The sequence below is a fragment of the Stigmatopora nigra genome, chromosome 14 (assembly GCF_051989575.1).
Source record: "Stigmatopora nigra isolate UIUO_SnigA chromosome 14, RoL_Snig_1.1, whole genome shotgun sequence".
Taxonomy (NCBI): domain Eukaryota; kingdom Metazoa; phylum Chordata; class Actinopteri; order Syngnathiformes; family Syngnathidae; genus Stigmatopora; species Stigmatopora nigra.
Window position 1 is genome coordinate 1108416 of NC_135521.1, and position 18643 is coordinate 1127058.

Below are 18643 nucleotides of genomic sequence, written 5' to 3' on the forward strand. Positions count from 1 at the left end.
AATCTATTTGGGGGGTACGTGAGAGACACTCAACAACCTTCAAAAGGAGAGTAGGCCAAAAAAAGGTACATTTGCTAAATTGTTGGTAGAATTGTTATTGACCCCAAAGAGGTAAAACGTTGTATTGCCTGCCCTCTAGCGGTAACGTATTTAATTGCTCTGCAAGGCACTACTATACCAAAGTATAGGGTGAATAGGATGTCAAAACTCTTGCTAAACGGGTGTACCAAAGTAGTACTTCAAGTAGAAGAACTATTCTCTTTATGAACATTCACATGAGTAAAAATACTGTGGAAAAAGTATCAACTCTTTGGCAGCCATTGACTACTTTAGGTTGGCGATACGTGTTCTAAAAACGAACTGTGTCCACATTGTTTCGACCAAGACTATAACTCCCACAATGCCATATTCCTTTCCTTTGTACATGCGCAGTCGATACCCTCAGTCTGGACAGCTGGAGGAGAAAATGGCAGCCCTCATGCTAGGACAGCAGGTAAGACGCTCAAGGATTTTACACATTTTACTTATCAAACTATACTGTTCATTTGATTTTCAGATGTTTTAAAGTAATTATAATCAACTGGGATGCTCAATGAACCATCGTTTACTTTTAGATGTCCCAAATAACTACACGCGTCTTTGCACTTGAATGACTGCTAAATGCTAGCATCCCCGCTGTATTCAGTCCACCTTTGGGTTATTGCGTCAAAATGAACAGAAACAAAAGATTACGTTCGTGAAATCTCTACTACTATATTAATTTTCTGCTCTTTTCCAGGCCCGCCAGTTTAGCACGTCAGTTGCAAGGCCTGTTACCAAACTGATCAAGGTAAATATGAGTGATCCATGATAATATTCCGTTTCATTTTTCAAGATCTCAACGGGTTATAATTTCCCTTCAAGCCTCCGATCCAGGTTTATGGAGTGGAGGGTCGCTATGCCACTGCCCTGTTCTCAGCAGCCAGTAAGCAGAAAAACCTGGACCAAGTGGAGAAGGAGTTGGCAAAAGTGACTGTTAGTATTGTTTTGTAAATCCTAGCACACAAAATGTATCCGACTTGCTCATGAGATATTTTACCCCCACAGGCCCTCATTAAGGACCCCAAACTTTCAAGCGTGGTTATGAACCCACATGTGAAGCGCAGCCTCAAGCAGAAGACTTTTCACGATGCCCTGACAAAGGCCAAAGTGTCCCCTATCACCTTCAACCTCATAAGTGAGTTGTCACTTAAAGCCAATTTATTTATTTATTTTAAAATGGTAAACAATAACACTTGTAGAAATACATAAAAGTTACTCTTTCGGGTCAAATTTCAATCACAGTATGAGTTCTAAAAATAAAAAATATTATAATATATTGTTCAATCGGTACTTTTTCTCTGAGTTACCCTCATATAATGTCAAAAAGTTCAATTAAAATGTTCTTCTGGTTTCCTCAGACGTTCTGTCGGACAACGGTCGCCTGCCCCTAACTGGTGATGTCATCAATGCTTTCGGCAAGATGATGAGTGCCCACCGTGGAGAAGTTATCTGCTCAGTAACCACTGCTCAGGTAGGTTTCTCGTAGACTCCTCATAACGTGGTGCTCTCTGTGGCTCACAAATCATCTATACTTTCATGTACCTTATTTATCTATTGCAGCCTTTGGACCAAGCCAGCTTGGCTGAGCTGAAAGTCGCACTCAATGGATTCCTTCAGAAGGGCGAGACCATCAAGCTGGAAACCAAGGTATGGTTTTAGTAGTGATATTTCACCTTGTTGGTGACCCCTGAAATAGCAATCTCTAAATGCATGCGACTTAAAATGTCACCCCTCTTTCCAGTCCGACTCCTCCATCCTTGGTGGAATGATCGTCAGTATCGGGGACAGGTACGTGGACATGTCCACCAAGACGAAGATTCAGAAGCTCACCAAGCTGATGAGAGAATCCTAAATCCCAGGGCCTACGTCTCGGCTCCGTTTTAGATGTAAACAAGTGGGGTGTTGGTGAAAATGGGGGTCAATGTACATTGCTACATGTGCTAGCTTTGCACTTGCTCCACAAGTCTGTTTCAACTCTATTCATTTGGATGTTAATAAAACCTCTCAATAATATGCCACTCCATTTATTTTGGACACATTGTACAAGCTTAAAGTAGAACTGACATTAATTTATAGAGGACATGTATATATATTTTTTTACACATGCATTTTAGCAGCTATTTTTTTGCTCTAAACTCTTTTTTTCAGTGCAGTTTGCAGAGGAATGATAACAGATTTCAAATGACCATCATGTAGTTATTTCAAATTTATTGTCACAGTGCAAAGGGTGAGTAGTTGAAACTATCAGCATATCTACAAAAAAATAACAGTCTCTTTAATACAAACTTATCTACCAAGTCCCTTGGAGTCTAAAGCTAAAGTGTTCAGAGAGAACGGAAACTAGTTAGGTACATAGAAAACTTTGTAATTTGCACCAATGAGACAAGACAGCGTCTCAATATTAATTAGAAATGTTATTATCGTCAACTCTCCAGTCAAACTCCGAACTTTGGGCATTTTCCCATTGACGCTCCTCCCGAAAATGTGACGTCAACATCTGTGCGCATGCGTGCTTTATCCATCTTGCTTCATGATTTTTTTTCCATGCGAAAATGGCTTCCTGTCTCGTCTCGCCCACTATTCGGAAGAAGGATTAAAAGAGCTGCCATCGCTCGCTCTTATTTACGGAGCATTGGCTCTGCTTTGCAGACATGACCGTTGTGCACAAAATAATTCCAACATTTCGTCGCCTGTTCTCCCAAGCCTGAGGTACGAAAGGTTGTTTCACCTTACATAGCTTAGCATTTCTTTCAGCCAACTACGTTACTTGTATTTGCGTGTGGGGATGCCTCGAGCTATTGAAAATGCATGTTGCGGCGTTAAACTCGTTTGATTGGAGAGAAATTGTAGGGTTTTGGGTGTAACATCAGTCTGTGTTGTTTTGGGACCCCCCTCCTCCACCACTACCACAACCACTACCCATCGGCAACAGAAGATGATGCACCAAGTGACCTGTGGCAGCAGCAGTGACTTCTGCATGAGCGGACCCGCAGAAGACTGCCACCCTGCAAGCCGTTTCGACCTATGCAACCTCTCGTCTACCAAGTTCTACCCCTGCTCCCCCGCAAACTCCAGCTTGCACCTTTCCTTCGCAGGCCTGTCTCCGTTGCCGCAGAACGTGCACAAGACCACGGTGGGTCTCACGCAGGACCCCCCGAACCCCTTCCAGCTGCTTCCGCCATTGACCGTCAACAGCGTTGAGGTGGCGGGGCCCCCAGGCACCAAGAAAGGCACGGGAAAATTAAAGTCCGGGAGGAGAGGCAGACCGTTGGGGACCACCAAGTTGGCCGGTTACCGCACCAGTACCGGACGTCCGCCCGGGACCACCAGAGCTGCCGGTTTTAAAACCAGTCCGGGGAGGCCCCTCGGGACCACCAAGGCGGCCGGCTACAAGGTGAGCCCCGGCAGGCCCCCCGGGAGCGTCAAGAATCTGGCCAGGCTCAAGGAATTGGAGAGTGCGGGCGACCTGCCCAAGAAACTCGATTTCAGTCCGAGCAAACTGGACTTCACCGGCTGTGACATTCCGCTCCTGGCCTACGCCATGGTGGAGAAGAGAGACTTGTGCGAGCCCCTCGTCAAAGCAGATCAAGCCAGTTCGTTATGTCAGGTTCTCGGAGGGGGGGAGGATAAAGATGATACTCGGCCGAGCTCTCGTCCTTCTTCTTTCTGACTATTTTAACGTACACTATGTCAACAAATTGACTTTTACTGAAACACATTTGGCAAAAGAGCATGCATGTTATATCATTTTGATGGTTAAAAAGCCTTAGTTGTGATGTAATCCTTCCTTGACAGTATCTTGTACCCCATTTTTTTTACTAGTAGTAATTCAAGTATTTTGTGAAAAGCAGACAATCACATTCCTGCGTGTGTTCATGTAAAAATGTGTCATTTACTTGTTGAAATAATCACCTATTGTTTTCTCTAGAAGGGGATTTTTGGTACGTTCGGTTTAATTGTGAAAGTGGGAATGGTATTATGATGCATGTACAGTATCATAAACTACTGGGGAATAATTGGTTGAGTAGATTATTGCACTTGAGAAAGCCAGCATTGCCCTGTTTGTTAGACTGAACTTTTTTTTTTTAAATCGACCTTGACTTGCTTTTCACAGTCTTGTAACCAACCGTATTGCTTACAAACCCAAAGCATGTTGTCGCACATTAATGGGGGATCAAAAAAAACAATAAAACTGTTTTGCTTTATTTTCCACGCCGCGTATCCCAACTGTGTAAAGGGAAAGAAAGCGCCATTGTCACTTTCATTTCACCAGAATTGTAATTCAATTGAAAAAACGATTTCATTTTTACAATGTGTAAAAGTGGATAAAAGTGTCAATAACAACTAGGGATGTTTTTCCTCTTTTAACCCCTTAACCAGTGTGTTCGTATTTCTGTTTTTATTTGATGTAATTTTTACGTGGAGGTCATTCATAATTATTCCCTTTATTTGGAAGGCGTAGTTCGCATGGTGTCCACAGGAGGGCGGTTTCCCCCAAAAGAACAATGGCGTAAAATACACACAAAACAAATACTTTAATAAAATAGCAGCATGTTCATGACATTTTGTCTTACGTTACACATTAGACGCGTCGCGAGTGTAAATAGAAACAATACAAGGCACCCGTGCTTGTTTAAACAATACCGAGAGGGAGGAGAGTACACAACTTTGATTTCCAAAATGTTTCTCCCACCAAAACGTGAGTAAAACACGCTCTTTTGGGAGCTGAACTCGCACATCTCATACGACTTATGTCGGCGTACTGGCCTCGTCTCATCCCGACGCCCGCACGATCTTTGGCACTTTACGGCCAGGACACCGTGAACCACCGGCTGGCCTGCCTTTGTCTCTTCCTGTGGCCCACACGCTCCTTTTGTACTTTAACGCCGGACGCGGCGCACGCGTCCCGCTTGTGTCAATAAAGACAACATTCGAGGTGAGCATTTTCATCGTAATTAACATCAACCGTGAACCCGAGGTCCGTTTTGTTCAAATCGAACTGGAGCGGCCTCCTTCCTCGCTTTTGCGTCGTGCTGAGAAAGCAACATGGCCGCCCGAGTTGGCGAAGGCACACACACACGCACACTGTCCCATCGCCGACAGAGCCTTGTTGTGTTAAATAGCCGGTCGTGTGTATCCCTTTATTAACTCTTTCCGTGGGTGTTATGTGACGATAGTTCACCCCGGGCCGCGCGCACGCGCGACTCGGCGGGGAGCCCTGGGTGTCGCGGCCTGCGCAGACCGGCTGGGGGTTGGGTTGGGTTGGGTGGCGGCGGCGGTGGTGGTGGTGCCGAGCCGATTGGCTGGAGCTCACCAACACACTCGCTGCTTCACTCTCAGGGCTCGTTTCAACACACCGGAGGCCAAGCAAGCGGGGCCATGTAGTCAAATAAGCTAGCCGGCAGGAGTGCCACGGGAGGAACCGCCAAAGCCTCGCTGACGCATGAGTTAAGCGTCATGGAAGCTCGCTTGGGCTTGAGCACAAAGTGCTACTTTTGTGTTCCAACAGCGGTTCGCAGAGAGGGCCGCCCTCGCCGCCGGTGCGGAGAATGAGCGCCTCGCCTCGGCCTACTCGAGGACCGCTGCTGGGATTGTGCACATCTGCGCACCAACACTTGCTTTGTGCCTCGTGAGCACGTATCCGTTGTTGCTTTGAGAGTGACCCGACCAGCACATGGTGAGTTTTTTCCCTTCTTCCCCCACCACCTCTACGCGTCTATTATTTCGGGAAGTTCATCGTAGCTTCCTACATCTTGCGCGCGTGTGTGTGTGTTTAATCCCATGTTTGTGTCCGGGTTCAGTGTCAACACAAGCTCCTCCGCCATTGCAATGGCCCTCAGCAGTCAATTCAAGAGCTATTGCTTATTTTTATGAATGAAATGTGATCACAGAAAGTGGATGATTTGTTCTGAAACGCCTCCTGCGTGGAGGCCATGTATTCAATGTTATTGAAATCCTTTGAGGGAGAAAACAAAACGTAAACAAACAGAAACCTAGTGGCCACTATAATGTTTAAAAAGTTGTGCATAGGTTTGTTTCATTCATGTAAAACTTACCCGGCACGGGTTCCTAACTAACTCACTGCCTGTCATTGACAACGATGGGCGTTCAATTCATTAAAGATGGGAAGGTTGGCTTATCTTTTTAGGCCATGGCAATGACTGATTGTTGCCAATGAGTCAACTGCCCAAATTCAGTGTTTTTATGTTATCTCTATTGATATTTTATGACTATATAAAATGATACTTTTTTTGACACAAAACAACATTCATAACTTCAAAATGAATACAAACAAATCTGTTGTTCTGTCTGGTTGTTTATTTTAATTCATATGATTTTTATTATGACAGGTGGAAAAGATTGCCCTTACAGCGCTAATGTAGTCACCGTATATTTAAAATATCTAAAATGTCCTCTTTTTTTTCATTTACAGGGGCGAACCGTGAAAACATGAGTGAGTTGTACAGAGCGACTTTCCGCTCGCCATTCGGCTCTCCCGGCCAACAGGAGCCGAGGCCCCACCACGGCCTCGTGGGCGCCTCCCACCGAAGGCGGCACGCCACGGCGAATCCGGCGTCGGATCCCCCCTCGCCGTCCGATGGACACGGCCCATTGAACACGTTGCGTGGCTTCAACTATGTCTTCCAGAAGTCTAACCTCCACGCTTCGAGCCCAATCGGGGAGCACGAGGCGTTTGAGCCGCCGTCCGTCCTATTTCCCAGCTCGCCACGCCAGGACGGCGCAAACTCATTTGACTCTCTAGGGATGTTCGACAGGAACGGCTTCCCGCCTCCCAGTCCAGATAGCCTAAATGGCTACCTTCATTTTGGAACCACCTTGTTTGACAGCGGCGCCTCCAAGCTGCATCAACATCGTGCCGCGTACAACCAGAGCGAGGCCTTCACCCCTTACCACCAGTCGTGGGGACACGCCGTGAACGGCTCTCAAGCCGCGGTGGTTTCGGGCCCACTTAATGGTTTGAACTTGATGTCTAAAACCATCTCGGACCTCGGGCCCGCTCCGAGCCCCGGTGGGTTGCCCGGGGTTACCACGAGGGACGGCTGGAGCGTGGACGAGGAGTCGGAAAGTGTCGGAGAACTTGCCTCTGCTAATCCCAAGCCTTTTCTACCTAATGGCACCAACTGTAATGTGAGTTGAAAACACTGTCAATTCTTTATTCCAAACCAAGGCCAGTATTTATGGTCATACATCATTTTTCTATCTAGATAAATGAATGTTTTGATTCTCCCACTTAGGTGGCCCTTCCAAAAACAAAGCCCCATCCATCCGTTCTACATTTGGAAGGCGATCTGGTGTGGGCCAAGTTCAACAGAAAGCCCTGGTGGCCCTGTCGAGTTGTCTCTGACCCCCAGTTAGGCCTTCACACCAAGATGAAATGTAAGATTTCTTTCAAAGTCGCCCATTGCAGATAACGTCTTGGCTTTTCTTTTCACCCGGCACCATCTCCATGTGTTTTGTTGCAGTTCCCAGCCCCCGCCCCTGTCGCATGTACTTCCTGGAGACCATTGGCGAGATAGGGGATAGCGCTTGGGTCCCTGGGAACGCTGTTTATCCTTTCAAGGGGGGCTATCAGTTTGATGACCTTCCCATGCTCAGGCGCAGGGGGAAACAGAAGGACAAAGACTACAAGTACTCGGTAAATCAGCACACTCAAATGCACAACTCTGATTTCAGATGATATTATGTAAATGCTATCAGATACTGTAATGACATACTACCGTATATTCTGGACTATAAATTGCACCTGAGTAAAAGTAAAATTGCATTATTGGAGGGCAGTTTTTGAATTCATCATTAGCCAAGAACCAACATTAAACCATAAACAGATAATTTAGGCACCTGTTAATGTAACGTATTAATATTTTTTTTTGGGATAACACTAGCTTAAAAAAAATCCAAACAACTTCCATCTCACACATAATGGATGCTTGAAAATATGATTTCTACTCTTTTGAGGTCCCCAAAAGTTTGCAGTCCAGCTGGAAAATCAGCGTGACGGAAGCCGAGCGTCAGCTTTCCGCACGCCAACGTTACGCCAAGACTTTGTCGCTGAACGGAGACCAGGCCACGCCCACCCCGGCCCTTGACCCTCTCTCTTCCACCCAGGACGGTGGTCAGTACTCCGGTGTTTCCGGTAGAAACGAGCGGGTCGTTAGCAACCCTGCTGGGAATAAAAACTGCAAAAGGAAAAAAAAATGTCTCTCGGACATATTTGGACACATTATCAGCGGGTCAAACGAGTCGGCGGACACGCTGGACCTTCGGTCAGAAAGCCGTGCACTGAAAACCCAGACTTTGCCTGTCCCGCCTTGTCCAAAACTTCCACCGATGTCTCCGTTACGGGAACTGGATGGGCATTCGCAGAATTTTACAGATACAGTCCCACATGCAATCGATTCGTGTAACTCTCACGGTGCTTTTGCGGACACGTCAGACTTTAAAAACGCCAGACTCAATGAAAGTGGACACATTTCACCCGAAACGCTTCCTATCCATTTGCTCGCCACGCATCGTTTTTTGGCGGAAGCGGGTGAAGAGATTGAACGCCAAGATAGACCGGACACTCCCCAAACGTCCACAGACTTTGACCCCATCGCGTTAAAAATTCCAACCTCTCCCACCCGGTTGAGTCACAGCACCCCAAATCGGCGTGCCAGGAAGCCAGAAAGAAAAACTAAACACGTCGGCGAAGACCCAAAAGAATCTTTGGCTCATCCCATTCCAATCAAGACGGAGAAGCTCAACTCAGACTTGTCACCGTCTTCCCCCTCCTCGCCACCATGTCCCTTGGACGCCTTCCAGGACTCAAAAGAAGTCACCTTTCGCTCACTGGTGGACGACAACGGCGACTCGCAGGCGGCTTCGTTTTGTCCCGATTCCAGTTTTAAATTCAGCACGTTTCTCATGCTACTTAAAGACATTCACGACACCCGAGCAAAAGCGGGGAAGCCCCTGGTCGTCCCACCGTCGCCGCTCCTGATCAAGGAGGAACCCTTGGTGGTGCCCACGGGCTCTCCTCCTACTTTAAGTCAACAAATGAAAACGGAGGGCGTACCCCCAAACGCTAAAACCAAGCGGAGGAAGAAATCTTTCATGTCCGCCGACAGCTACCTCTTGGAACGTTTTCCCAATTCTGACAAACAACGGCGAAAACAAAGACTTCCGGCCAAAGTGAAAGATTCTTTAAGCGACCTGGCCTCCAGCAGAGCGTTGGTCCACGCCGACACTTCGGCTAATCCCGGCGTTCCCAGCGAAAGTGCCGCCAACTACCTCAACAAGAGAGCCGAATCCCCGGTGGCCCCAAAGAAGCGCTGGCAGATGCTAGAGGAAAACGAGGCCAACTCTTGGTACGCCACAACATTTTCTGCAGATCTTCCCCTGGAAGCCGAGAGGTCGCCAGGCCCCCCAAATTCGTTCTCCGAGGCCACCGGTAAGATGCTCTTGACCGCACTGGACCAGGTTTTTGTTCCAAACCCATCTGAGAAGACTGTATTTTGTCCCCGCAGGGCTTTCTGAGAACAAACGCCGGCGGAAAGCGACCAAACGACTTCTGGAATCGGCAGACGAGTACCGACAAATATTCGTCCCGAAAAAGCAATCCAAAAGTGACGCTCTGAGCGCTTCTTGCATGGTAACAGTCTCATGTCAATTTCACATTTGAAAGATGTTTAAAATCAATCATTTATTTTCTTAGGTTCCCCCAGTTGAGTCGCCAGTTCTTGATCTAAGCGCCACATCGACGTCTCCCACCATAGCGCCCCCTACTTCTCCGTACCCAGAAGCATCTGTTCACCCTGAAAATCCATGCTCCCCCGAATGGTGTCTGGGATCGTCATCTTCACCGCCAGCACTCCCCGAAACGGCCAAAGCCGAAGAACCCGATCTACCTCGAAATCACGGTAAAGTCGTGTTAGCAGAACCTAGCGTTCATTTGAAATTCAAGCTAACGCTCTTCTTTGGATTCTAGTTACAAAGTTGATGGCGCAAAAACAAAGAGCTCGGAAGCTGTCTCATCAGGTTTTGGATTGTGCCATTGAAGAAGTGTCGTCACCCCTTCCAAAGGAGGAGGTACGAAGGCTCGGATTTTCTTGTTCTTGCACGGATTACTCTATTTGTTGCTAAAAAATGATGAATGAGTGGACGGCTTATATGCGCACAAATTAGACTTGGTTTAATTAACAACAGACATCAACATTTAGCTGTCATGTTGGCATTTTTTTTCTCTCCTTCTTTTTTAGTCTTGTCCTAAAATTTTCTCTGAAGTCAAAGTGTTGGTCAAGAAAGCTGTGCTACCTCCCAAGTTGAAAATAGAAGAAAACACGGTACAGTAATTATCACAAATTCACTGCTTAGTATTTTTTTTGTTAATAATTATTTAATTTTTCTTTTAATTTCAGTGCTGAGTCCTAGTAACAAGTGGCTCCTGCTTATGATTAATTTTTTTTTTAAAATGATTTTGCGATTATGTCTGGCCTACATTAACCGTGATATTTGAGGGATTACTGTATACAGATTTACCACAAGTGAAAACCCAGGTGATGTTCAACCAACTGAATTTTCTCCACACAGCTCAAACCCGTAAAGAAGGAAGAAGCCGCTGCCAGTACATCTTGCACTCCTCCATCCCCTGAGACTGAAGATAATGTCAAGTCACCTGATCAGAAAGCCCACTTCCATCATTGCAGCTCTGAAGAGAAACACAACTTTCCCATTGAAGACCCCAAAGCAGAGGTGGACTCATTTTCAAAACACAATGTGTCATGTGTTGTTCAGTTTCGATGAAAGTCCTGTCTTGTTTTTGCAGGCTCTTGAAGACAGCTTGATGGATAGCCCATTTTCACAAGTGGATATTAAAGGGAAAATAGGAGCTACTACCTTGAAGGAGAATGTCTGCCAGGTAAGATGGTGCTCCTAAAATGGAATTTCTCTCTATTCATTCTTTTTTTTTTTTATCCTCCAAAATGTGATTCCAAGTTGTCAATTTAATGTCTGATTCTCCGCATAGATATGTGAGAAGACGGGTGACCTTCTGCTGTGTGATGGCCATTGTTATGGAGCTTTTCACCCACAGTGTATTGGTTTGTCTGTGGCACCCAAGGGAAGATTCCTCTGCCAACAGTGCACCTCCGGTAAGTGGCGGCACTTCCTCGGGTGGGACGTCATGACTTGGGCTGATATTTTTTTTCCCGACTAGGCAAATGGGACTGAATTTTTGCTGCTTTTTCAGGCGATCACGTGTGCTTCGTGTGTAAGAAGTCTGGCGACGGCGTGAAGCGATGTGTCATCCCACTGTGTGGAAAGTTCTATCACACGGACTGCATCATGGCCTTTTCAGCTACCCAGCAGTGTAACAAAAGCTTCCGTTGCCCGCTCCATGTTTGCCTGTCGTGTCACGTTGCTAATCCTCTCAATGGCTGCAGCTCCAAAGGTAAAACAACACATGCGTATTATCTGTTTTTGAGGATCTTTAAAAAAAAATGTTGAGCAATTTCACAGTTTGTTCTACTGGATTTTCATGGAAGATTTCATTGGCGTGTTTGGTAATTGTTGAGTTGGATTCGAAATGGGAGTCGGTATGGGCAGATCTTCAAAAACAGTGTCCAACTCGGTCACGAAAATATGCAAATAGAACAAATGTACTAATTTGTCGTCCCGTGCAGGACGTTTGGCCCGCTGCGTGCGCTGTCCGGTGGCCTATCACGCCAATGACAACTGCATGGCGGCCGGTAGCGTGGTGTTAGCCAACAACGGTTTTCTCTGCCCGAGCCACTTCACTCCTCGGAAGGGCTGCAAAAACCACGAACACATCAATGTTAGCTGGTGCTTTGTGTGCTCTGAAGGTATTTTTTTACAACTATGTCTTACTGACCAGTAGAAAATGGTCAGTTTGAATACTTTTGCTGTGATTTTTATTTTTTATTTTTTTTTAGGGGGGAGCCTACTTTGCTGTGAAGCCTGCCCTGCCGCTTTTCATCAGGAATGTCTGAATATAGAGATGCCCCAAGGGAGTTGGTTCTGCAATGATTGCAAGGCCGGAAAGAGGCCACGCTTCAAGGACATACTGTGGGTCAAATGGGGGCGCTACAGGTAAGACCCACTCTTTGAATTTATCATCTATAACTTCAATTACTGCTTCTTGGACTAATGGAGTTGTTACTTGAACCCCGTTTAGGTGGTGGCCTGCTGAAGTCTGCCTGGTTAAAGATATCCCAAATAACATCTTGAGGTTGAAACACGAGGTCGGAGAGTTCCCAGTGCAGTTTTTTGGCTCCAAGGACTTTGTATGGACTTACCAGGCCCGGGTCTTCCCTTACATGGAGGGGGACACCCACAACATTGAAAAAATGGGCAAAGGGGCCGACGCCGTGTACAAGAATGGTAAGTGAGCGTAGCGCTCGTGCACTACACACGCCGACGTCATGGGTAAAATAGCGTGGTCTTTGTAGCCTTGACTGAAGCGGCTGAGCGATTTAAAGAACTTCAAGCGGAAAAGGAAATGAAGCAGCTTCAGGAGGACCGAAAGATTCACAAGAAACCTCCTCCCTACAAACACGTTAAGGTGATTTTTGTGGGTTTATTTTTAGAAGCGTGCTTTCTTTCTTTCTTCCGAGTAGTTCATTTTTTGGCTTTTTAGGTTAACAAGCCGGTGGGGAAAGTGCAGATCATCACGGCGGACCTGTCCGAGGTCCCGCGCTGCAACTGCAAGGCGTCGGACGAGAACCCGTGCGGCGTGGATTCCGAGTGCATCAATCGCATGTTGCTGTACGAGTGCCACCCTCAGGTGTGCGCCGCGGGGGAACGATGCCAGAACCAGACTTTCACCAAACGCCAGTACACCGTGGTGGAAATATTCAGGACGCTCTCGCGCGGCTGGGGTTTACGCTGTGAGACCGACATCAAGAAGGTGGGCCTCCAAGATTTACGGTGGTGGTCTTTTCTCGCCGCTAATGCCATCTGGCGTCTTCACACAGGGCGCTTTTGTCAGCGAATATGTCGGAGAACTGATCGATGAAGAAGAATGTCGGGCCAGGATCAGGCATGCTCAGGAGAAAGACATCTTTAATTTCTACATGCTGACTTTGGATAAGGTAGGAAACTTGCGGCTTGGTCTTAAATTCAACAATTTTAAGGACATTTTAAGGGTATACCATTTTTTTTCCCATTCCAGGACAGAATCATTGATGCCGGACCCAAAGGGAATCAGGCTCGCTTCATGAATCACAGCTGCCAGCCCAATTGTGAAACTCAAAAATGGACGGTGAACGGGGACACACGCGTGGGACTCTTTGCTCTACAAGACATCCCAAAAGGTCAGAGCAACAACTTCTATCGTTGCCATCCGAGTACTATACTAACAAAAAGTGTACTTTCCTGTAGGCGTGGAGCTGACTTTCAACTACAACCTGGAGTGTCTTGGCAATGGCAAGACGGCGTGCAAATGCGGCGCCCCCAATTGCAGTGGCTTTCTTGGTGTTCGACCCAAGGTGAAAAATTCAAACTCTTTGAATGCACATTGTTGTGAAAACAAACCCGGTCTCAAACGTTAGTGTTTAGCATGAAAACAAGGAAATGGAGGAGAAAGCGCCATCCCATTGGTTTTGCCAGAACATGGTCACAAATCCTCGACGACACGAGAAATGGAATGAATAAATGATGGCGCGTCCTCCTTTTTCAGAATCAACCTCCGGCTGAGAAATTGAAAGAAGGAAGGAGGAGGGGCGGAGTCAAGAAGAAGACCAAACAAGTGGCCACCAAAGAGAGGGAGGACGAGTGTTTCAGCTGCGGCGATGGCGGACAGATTGTCACGTGCAAGAAGCCCGGCTGCCCCAAAGTCTACCACGCCGACTGTCTCAACTTAGCCAAAAGACCCGCAGGCAAGTAAAAAAGATATTTCTTGCCTTAGTTTTATTTTTGAAATATGCCCACCTTCTGACTTCCAGGTCGATGGGAGTGTCCATGGCATCAATGCGACATCTGCGGCCAAGAGGCGTGTTCTTTCTGCGAAATGTGCCCCAGCTCCTTTTGCCAAGCGCACTGTAACGGCATGCTCTTCATCTCCAAGCTGGACGGCAAGCCGTCCTGCAGCGAGCACGACCCCTGCGGGCCCGACCCCCTGGAGCCCGGTGAGATCCGCGAATACGCCCCGCACGTCGAGGCCCCCGAGCCGGCCACCCTCTCCGTCTCGGGGTCCACTCCACCCACCTCGCCTCTCCAGCCGCCCCCTCCCCGCCTCTACATAAACACAAAGACGGCCACCTCCAGCTTCGTGTCCTCTTACCTGGCCGACGGGCCGGGAGAGAAAGCCTCTTGGAGTCCAACGTCTTCCAAGGATCAGAGCGAAGAGGACGGGGAGGCGTTCGGGTTCGAGGCCGAGCCGCGCAAAGAGGACATGGACAGCGACGATGAAGACGCCCAGTTCGGAGAAATCCAGTTGGTGGAAGATGACCCCCTGTATGGAGACCACGACGAAGATGAGGTTGACATGTTTGACAGTTGCGGCGATTTCGAGGAGGAAGAAACCAGCGAGGGCGACGTCAAAGAAAATGACTAGTGCAGAGTACAGCTGACCCGAACCAGGTTTTACCTGCTGCAACGTTGCCTTCTACCGGGTAAAATGTTGCCTTCTCTGTCCCAGACTGCTGCATTGACACACACACACACGGGATGTGTATTGGTGCTTAGACCCGACAGGAGCCTTCACTTATACTTTTTTAAATTTCTGTTTATATTTGTGTCTGGTGCTCTTAGTTTCAAATGTGTGTTCTACACATTGTTTACATTTCCGACGCGTAAACACGTGTGAATTGTGAAAAAAAGCAAGAATTTATATCTCACTAATCACAAGGGCATTTTGTGGGTTCTTACTATTTTTAGTCCTGTCTTTAAAAAAAAACGAAAAGAAAAAAATGGGGTTCGGGATTGTAGTGTTTCCCACGTCAATGTTTTTTTTATGTTATACTGTGACCCAATTACAAAAAAATAAACACTGGAGTCATTGAACTATACACAGTGTGGTACTGCTAATCAATATATTGATCACCATTGCAATAATAGTTATAATAATGATTTTCTCCACTTAAATACCCTTTTATATTTACTCGCAGTAGCTGCACTTTGACCGCCACCCCACAAGACGGCGCACACGAGTTTGAATACTACTTTGCAAGAAAATAACGTCGTTTCCTTCTTCTAAAATGGCGTATCTCGTAAACTAGCCCCGTGTTTATGTTCCTCTTAACCCACAATAACCAAACATTGCTGCCACTTATACGTGTTGTTGTGTTGAAGTTTAAATCATGACGGAGCAGAGCAACGGCAACGCTGGTGCGGAGGGCGTCGTGGACATGGATGAGCCCAAGAAGATGACCCGAGAAGACTGGAGGAAGAAGAAAGAGCTCGAGGAGCAAAGAAAGCTGGGAAATGCTCCGGCTGAGGTGGACGAGGAGGGAAAGTAAGTTTAATTTAAATAACATTACATTCGCGTAGTTGTCTGCAGTTTTTGTGCTTTCAAAATAACGAGTGCTGTTTCGTTTGTCTTCTCGCTGCATGTTGAACTGCGATGTCACTTCATGTTATGTTGTTGAAATAATATTTGCATGTATGCTTACGTTTTTTTTCTTTTAAATATTCATCACCACCAGCACAGATGAACTCAGTAGTGCCTACTAAATTTCTAGTCCAGGTTATAATTGCATTTTCTTTGTTTCACAATTTTTCCAGAGACATTAACCCACACATCCCGCAGTATATTTCCTCCGTGCCATGGTATATCGACCCGTCCAAAAGACCCACGCTCAAGCATCAGAGACCACAGACTGAAATTCAAGAAGGTTTTTCTGCAATTGGAGAATGGTATAAGAGGGGAGTCCAAGAGGTGAGACCCAACAAACCATTATTTCAATTGCAACCACAACTTTACATGCACTAACCAGTGTCAATTTTCCCCAACAGAACAATCTTACCACCAAATTCCGCAAGGGTGCTTGTGAAAACTGTGGTGCAATGACGCACAAGAAGAAAGACTGCTTGGAGGTAAAATTCGTAATTGTTCTCAAATTGAAAAAACGGCCATTTAAATGATGGCTTTTCTGACCGCAGCGCCCGAGAAAAGTCGGAGCAAAGTTTACCGGCACCAGCATCGCTCCGGATGAACATTCTCAAGTGCAACTCCACTTGGATTATGACGGAAAGCGAGATCGCTGGAACGGATACGACCCCGAGGAACACCAGCGCATAGTGGAGGAGTACGCCAAAGTGGATCTGGTCAGCACTCATTTATTAGCCAAGTCCAATATTAAAGTCCTTTTTATAGGTCATATTTATAATCATTCCCCCCACTGTTCTATTTGTTTACATCTCAGGCCAAAAGGACATTGAAGGCTCACAAACTTCAGGATGAGTTGGCTTCAGGGAAGCTGGACCAGTCGGTAAATACTGTAGACCCCCTCCGCCCTCGACTTGCCTTTCCCCACGAAAGCCACATTTGAAATTTGCCATGGCTTTGCAGGAACGTGAACACGACAGCGAAGACGAGGATGAAGATAAATATGCAGATGATATTGACATGCCGGGTCAGAATTTTGACTCCAAGAGACGAATCACTGTCAGAAATTTGCGAATCAGAGAAGATACGGCTAAGGTAAGGCTGACCTCCAACTTGAGCTTTGGAAAGCATGGGTCATTTATATTTCTGCTTACAACAGTACCTGAGGAACCTGGATCCCAACTCTGCCTACTACGATCCCAAGACACGAGCAATGAGAGAGAACCCGTACTCCAGTACTGGCATGAACCCAGATGAGTAAGTGGGAGGAGATACTGTAATGGATATTTTATTCATTAAAAAAAACTTTACAAAATGTATTCTGTTTAAAGTTTGGGTTGAGTGATAGTTTTCCATGATTTTTTTGCCCGCCACAGAGTTGGATATGCTGGAGACAATTTTGCTCGCTACAGTGGTGACACCATTACCATGGCTCAGACGCAAAGTAAGTAATAAAATAAAATGCACCTGAATTAATACATTCGAAGATTTTTTGGCCGATAAAAAATATTGATGTTGTCCATCTAGTGTTTGCTTGGGAAGCCTACGAGAGGGGCTCAGAAGTGCATCTGCAGGCCGACCCCACTAAGCTGGAGTTGCTTCATCGTTCTTTCAAGGTCAAGAAGGAAGATTTCAAAGAGGAGCAGAGGGAGAGCATCTTGGAGAAGGTACGTCACTTGCATTTCATCCACCCAAAAAAGACACTTGTCTCATGACGCTTTCTTTTTAATTAGTACGGAGGCCAGGAGCACCTGGACGCCCCGCCGCGGGAGCTGCTCTTGGCTCAGACCGAAGACTACCTGGAGTACTCTCGCCACGGGGCGGTTTTGAAAGGCCTGGAGAAAGCCGTGGCGCGCTCCAAATACGAAGAGGACGTCCTCATCAACAACCACACCGTAAGGACCCCCCATCGTACTTTGTCCCGGGACTCGCTCGAGTCTATATCCACCATGATGTTCTTTTGTGCAGTGCATTTGGGGCTCCTACTGGAAGGATGGATTCTGGGGGTACAAGTGCTGCCACTCTATGGTCAAACAAAGTTACTGCACGGGCGCTAGCGGCATAGGAATCGTGAGTAGTGACCGAGCGTGCTTTCCGCTTCTTCCGCCTCGTAAGTCATCCATCTTTCCCTTTGCCTCTCCCCCAGAACAACTCGGAGTGCGTTCCCTTCGAGGAAGGTGTGGATCAGCTGCAAGAGGAGGAGGAACAGCCCAAGACTCTGCTAGAGGCAGGACATTCTTAAATACTTATCCTAAGCCCTCTATGTTATGCACCTAAATTAATTTTTTCTCCTATTGTCACTTCTTGCCACCATCAGCTTCACCGAGAAAAGATAAAAGAGAAGAAGAAGAAAAGGAGGAGGAATCGGAAGAATAAGAAGCCCGTCAGCAGCGACAGTGGCGATTCGGACGATGAAGACGAGGAGAAAAAGAAGGAGAAGCTGAAAAAGGTAAATATGTCGTCCGAGGTCGACTCGGCGTCGCTTCTCATCCCCGGCACCTCACCCATTTTTTTTCCTCCCCAGGCTCTGGAAGCAGAAGACAAGCGTGTGAAAAACGTGGAAGCCATGATGCAAGTGGACGAGAGGAAGAGGCCATATCACAGCTTGCAGGAAGTGAAGGCCCCCACCGAGGAGGAGATTGAAGCCTTCCGCATGAAACGCGCCCGACCCGATGATCCCATGGCTTCCTTTCTTGGCCAGTGAGCTCCCCCATTTCCCTGCAGCTCCATCAAAATCCAATCAGTCGTAGGCTCTCTCTCACACACACACACACACACACACAGTCTGCTCAGGTATTTGTGTCTCTCCAATGACCACAAATGATTGGGTATTTCCACTTGTTGATAAATTGACCATTTCCTTCCTTTGTGTTGCATATTTACATATACTTTCTTACAATAGATACAAAACTGATCCTAGAGTCAAGCTCAATTAATTATAGTTTTTTTAAAATAAAATTGCACTTTGTTAGTGTATATTTTTTGTATGTTTTATAT

General features: G+C 46.7%; 4 protein-coding genes across 5 annotated transcripts; all 4 read left to right on the top strand.

The window, feature by feature from the left end:
* The first annotated feature begins 365 nt into the window (after window positions 1-365).
* On the top strand, window positions 366-2094 carry atp5po (ATP synthase peripheral stalk subunit OSCP). The gene is made up of 7 exons (XM_077732866.1): window positions 366-493; window positions 779-829; window positions 904-1014; window positions 1087-1216; window positions 1440-1552; window positions 1642-1728; window positions 1823-2094. Exons 1-7 carry the CDS (start codon window positions 401-403, stop codon window positions 1931-1933), a joined length of 696 nt encoding a protein of 231 aa, XP_077588992.1. The 5' UTR covers window positions 366-400; the 3' UTR covers window positions 1934-2094.
* A 500-nt stretch (window positions 2095-2594) lies between these two features.
* LOC144207370 (uncharacterized) lies at window positions 2595-4457 on the top strand. Of its 2 annotated transcripts, none has more exons than XM_077732810.1 (2): window positions 2595-2790; window positions 3014-4457. In XM_077732810.1, exon 2 carries the CDS (start codon window positions 3017-3019, stop codon window positions 3749-3751), a length of 735 nt encoding a protein of 244 aa, XP_077588936.1. In that variant the 5' UTR covers window positions 2595-2790; window positions 3014-3016; the 3' UTR covers window positions 3752-4457. The 2 variants fall into 2 exon arrangements, with proteins under 2 accessions (XP_077588936.1, XP_077588937.1); XM_077732811.1 differs by having other exon boundaries at window positions 3017-4457.
* Window positions 4458-5613: 1156 nt separating this feature from the next.
* LOC144207735 (histone-lysine N-methyltransferase, H3 lysine-36 specific-like) lies at window positions 5614-15107 on the top strand. Its single transcript, XM_077733373.1, has 23 exons — window positions 5614-5758; window positions 6515-7230; window positions 7338-7479; window positions 7566-7738; window positions 8059-9532; window positions 9609-9733; window positions 9797-10001; window positions 10070-10170; window positions 10341-10424; window positions 10672-10833; window positions 10907-10999; window positions 11108-11231; window positions 11330-11530; window positions 11763-11942; window positions 12033-12189; window positions 12275-12480; window positions 12549-12661; window positions 12737-13006; window positions 13074-13190; window positions 13271-13412; window positions 13480-13586; window positions 13778-13976; window positions 14043-15107. The coding sequence occupies exons 2-23, from the start codon at window positions 6532-6534 to the stop codon at window positions 14651-14653; spliced, it is 5685 nt and encodes a 1894-aa protein (XP_077589499.1). The 5' UTR covers window positions 5614-5758; window positions 6515-6531; the 3' UTR covers window positions 14654-15107.
* A 155-nt stretch (window positions 15108-15262) lies between these two features.
* slu7 (SLU7 homolog, splicing factor) lies at window positions 15263-18622 on the top strand. The gene is made up of 14 exons (XM_077733066.1): window positions 15263-15553; window positions 15823-15976; window positions 16054-16134; window positions 16201-16365; window positions 16464-16529; window positions 16610-16741; window positions 16806-16903; window positions 17023-17090; window positions 17174-17313; window positions 17380-17541; window positions 17615-17716; window positions 17793-17873; window positions 17964-18095; window positions 18171-18622. Exons 1-14 carry the CDS (start codon window positions 15399-15401, stop codon window positions 18348-18350), a joined length of 1716 nt encoding a protein of 571 aa, XP_077589192.1. The 5' UTR covers window positions 15263-15398; the 3' UTR covers window positions 18351-18622.
* The last annotated feature ends 21 nt before the right edge of the window (window positions 18623-18643 follow it).

Coding starts and splice junctions, on each gene's coding strand:
- atp5po (XM_077732866.1), top strand. CDS start 401: ATGCCATATTCCTTTCCTTTGTACATGCGCAGTCGATACCCTCAGTCT. Junction 830..903: donor CTGTTACCAAACTGATCAAG/GTAAATATGAGT, acceptor TTTCCCTTCAAG/CCTCCGATCCAGGTTTATGG. Junction 1,553..1,641: donor GCTCAGTAACCACTGCTCAG/GTAGGTTTCTCG, acceptor TATCTATTGCAG/CCTTTGGACCAAGCCAGCTT.
- LOC144207370 (XM_077732810.1), top strand. CDS start 3,017: ATGATGCACCAAGTGACCTGTGGCAGCAGCAGTGACTTCTGCATGAGC.
- LOC144207735 (XM_077733373.1), top strand. CDS start 6,532: ATGAGTGAGTTGTACAGAGCGACTTTCCGCTCGCCATTCGGCTCTCCC. Junction 11,232..11,329: donor CTGCCAACAGTGCACCTCCG/GTAAGTGGCGGC, acceptor CTGCTTTTTCAG/GCGATCACGTGTGCTTCGTG. Junction 11,531..11,762: donor CAATGGCTGCAGCTCCAAAG/GTAAAACAACAC, acceptor CGTCCCGTGCAG/GACGTTTGGCCCGCTGCGTG.
- slu7 (XM_077733066.1), top strand. CDS start 15,399: ATGACGGAGCAGAGCAACGGCAACGCTGGTGCGGAGGGCGTCGTGGAC. Junction 15,977..16,053: donor ATAAGAGGGGAGTCCAAGAG/GTGAGACCCAAC, acceptor TTTCCCCAACAG/AACAATCTTACCACCAAATT. Junction 16,135..16,200: donor AGAAGAAAGACTGCTTGGAG/GTAAAATTCGTA, acceptor TTCTGACCGCAG/CGCCCGAGAAAAGTCGGAGC.